Source organism: Egretta garzetta, unplaced genomic scaffold, assembly GCF_000687185.1.
Source record: "Egretta garzetta isolate BGI_Z169 unplaced genomic scaffold, ASM68718v1 scaffold49, whole genome shotgun sequence".
Taxonomy (NCBI): Eukaryota; Metazoa; Chordata; class Aves; order Pelecaniformes; family Ardeidae; genus Egretta; species Egretta garzetta.
The window spans coordinates 1,088,719-1,091,517 of record NW_009260775.1 but is presented as its reverse complement, the minus strand read 5'-3'; the positions used below and the strand labels follow the sequence as shown (position 1 = coordinate 1,091,517).

The following is a 2,799-nucleotide window of genomic DNA, read 5'->3' as shown; positions in this document are numbered from 1 at the left end:
GGGTGACGAAAGAGGTGATGGAGCCCGGGCCGCCGGGGCCTCGCTCCCGCGTCAGGTAGAGAGCGGAGCCGCCGGGGGGCTCTGGAGGTGTCGGACTCGGTTCCCGCCTTCCGTTCTCGGCTCAGCACCTGCAGAGTAATTCTGAAATCGTGTTTTCATCCCTGCACTTCCGTAACGTAGCTTGATTTATTCCACCTCTTTGCTCTCCTATCCTTGCTGCCCGCCCTTCTGCTTTTCAGAAGGGTTTAAATGGTACCGGTGGTACAGGAGAGTGGACAGAAATACGATAGCAAGCAGTGAGTGGTGGACCGTAAGCATTGCAGTAAGAGGTGACCGACTCGCTCGGGCCTGGCCTTAAGGGTAGCGATAGTAATTGTAGAGCTTTATGGAAGTATAAGATTGTTTTGAGGTATCAGTGGTACACGGAATAGTTTTTCAATCCTAAGTCGTCTGTACCTAACTAGCAAGCAGAGTTCTGGTTTTTTGTTTTGTTGCAGAGAGGGGTGAAAAGGTTGGTAGATTCCTGACCAAATTCATACTTTTTGCTGCAAGTTTGCTAGTTGTGTAGATCAGTGGTTTTCAGACATCTTTGATCAGGAACCCTACCTTCCTGTAGCGTTTTGGGCTGCTCTTTTGTTTGTACGTGTATTCTTACATTCTGACCACCCCAACAGCCTTAATTGCCTGCCCTGGAGGTAACCTGAGTGCAAAAAATAATGGTGCCTTTCCTTCTTTACTTTCAAATACCCTGAACTCCAGCATAACTGGCCTTGACTCCATCAATAGTTCTTAAATTCTGGATGCCCAAGTTAAAACATTTCTGTAGCCTAGCTACTGGGTGCATCTGGGAATACATGGTCTATCGAAAGCCATTCAAGTGCAGGCAGGACAATTCCTTTGTTACTACTAGTCTGATGTTCTTAATGATCCACCTGAAATGTCTTCTGAGGCGCAGGCCCTTGCAGGCTAGCCGGTTTTACATGTGTGAAAGACAGGAAGAAAACAAAGGCCCAGATATTCACAAAGCCTTTTAATGTTTTGTGGCTAAGGTTCAGTGTTGTTCAAAAGAGCAGCATTTCTGAGGTTTGTATCTGTGGAATCCTGTTGTCTCCTGCTTTGCAGGCATGAAAAGGCACAAAAAAAGCCTAGATATGTATCTGCATATCTATACTGTGATACTGCATTGTCTTGCATCTCCCTTTGGCTGTCTTGAAAGCACGGGACATTTGAGGACCGGACAAAGATGGTTAGCAGTCCCCAACTTTAAAAGTGCTCAACAAAAAAGCTAGTTTTTCTGACCATTTAGTGTAATCCATATCTTCTGCTCATATCAATATTCACTGGCAAAATTATAGATATATTTCATTTCCGTAAACAAGCATTTCTTTTTTCTTTGTGCATATAAATTCCCTAAATACTGTAAAGCTCACTTTCTTTCAAGCTTTTTAATACATGCTATTCAATATTTATTTCAGATTGTTGATATTGTTGTTGGAAAAGATGAGAAAGGCAGAAAGATTCCAGAGTATCTGATCCATTTTAACGGTTGGAACAGAAGGTAAGAACCTGTATGTGTGGTTTTGGTTCTTCCATTTCTTCTATTTTATTCTGTAAAGAAAAGCATTGCACAGAATATCAAATGTTTGCCTTTAATATACTTGCTTATGTTGACACATTGGTCTGTATCCATAAATTTCAGTGGACCAGTGTGATAGCCACGAGTTTAAACTTTATGGGATATCTGTTGCTGGCGTATACTTGTGGCTCCTAGGTTTCGATTAATAATGGGCGTTTATACTTTGTTAGATCTAGACCTGGCTTGTTTGGTTGTCAAGGCCAGTACGTGAGTGCAGTCTCTGACTGTGATCTGTAGCATGTGTCGGTGCTCCAAACACTATCACATGTTAAGTCAAGGTTTGAGAGATCTTGGGTAGCAACACAAGAGTTGAAGCCATGTGAATACAAAAGGATGCAAACCCTTTGATACAGATGTTGCTTCTGAATGATGTTAAAAGAGTGCTTTTTAGATTTAATGCATATTAATTTATTAGTAATCATGAGTGGCATGTATTCATAGCCATTAATAATTTTCTTTTGACCTATCCTTAGCTGGGATAGATGGGCAGCTGAAGATCATGTTCTTCGTGATACAGACGAAAACCGCAGATTACAGCGTAAATTGGCACGGAAGGCTGTGGCTCGCATGTAAGAAATCTTTTTGGTCTCAAAATGAATGAGATTCATTTTCAGATTCAAACAGATACATCCAGGTGTCTACAAGTGAGCTTGGCCTCTAAGCTCATGCTGTAGATGGTAGATATCTACTCAATACAGTCAGTGCGTTCTAGAGAGCTACTCTTATCATACTAAGGTGGATACCTACATATTGTTGTTAAACAACACGCTAAATGATTAACATTTAGTAACTATGTTGCTCTTAACTATTGCTGTAAAATGCCTGTGTATTGGATCTACATCTTCCCAAAGGAATTTACTTGAAAAGTAACTTAGGAAAACCTGAAGTATTTTTCAGCCAAAGGCAATAGTCTAATATTGGTTGGCTATGGCTTGAGGATCTGCTTGAGAACATGAATGTGAGGTAATGTACAGACGTTGAGGTATCCACTCTCAAATAAGTGTTGTCCAAATTATTTCAGCGTTAATTAATGAAAGAAACATATGTTTCCTGTGCATTTGCATGTAATGTAATTAGCGAGGATAAACAAATAGTAGTAGCTGAATTTCAGTGAACCATTTTATGTTCTGTAGGAGAAGAAAGGGAAGAAAGAAGAGACGTTG

At 40.9% G+C, this 2,799-nt stretch overlaps 1 protein-coding gene across 1 annotated transcript in view; it reads left to right on the top strand.

Annotated features, from left to right (window-relative positions):
• LOC118453058 (male-specific lethal 3 homolog) overlaps positions 1-2,799 on the top strand; it is an 8,292-nt gene that overhangs the window by 4,954 nt on the left and 539 nt on the right. Inside the window, exons 2-4 of the mRNA XM_035901713.1 lie at positions 1,476-1,558; positions 2,110-2,205; positions 2,770-2,795. Of these exons, the coding sequence (XP_035757606.1) occupies positions 1,476-1,558; positions 2,110-2,205; positions 2,770-2,795 (205 nt within the window). The remainder of the gene's footprint in view (positions 1-1,475; positions 1,559-2,109; positions 2,206-2,769; positions 2,796-2,799) is intronic.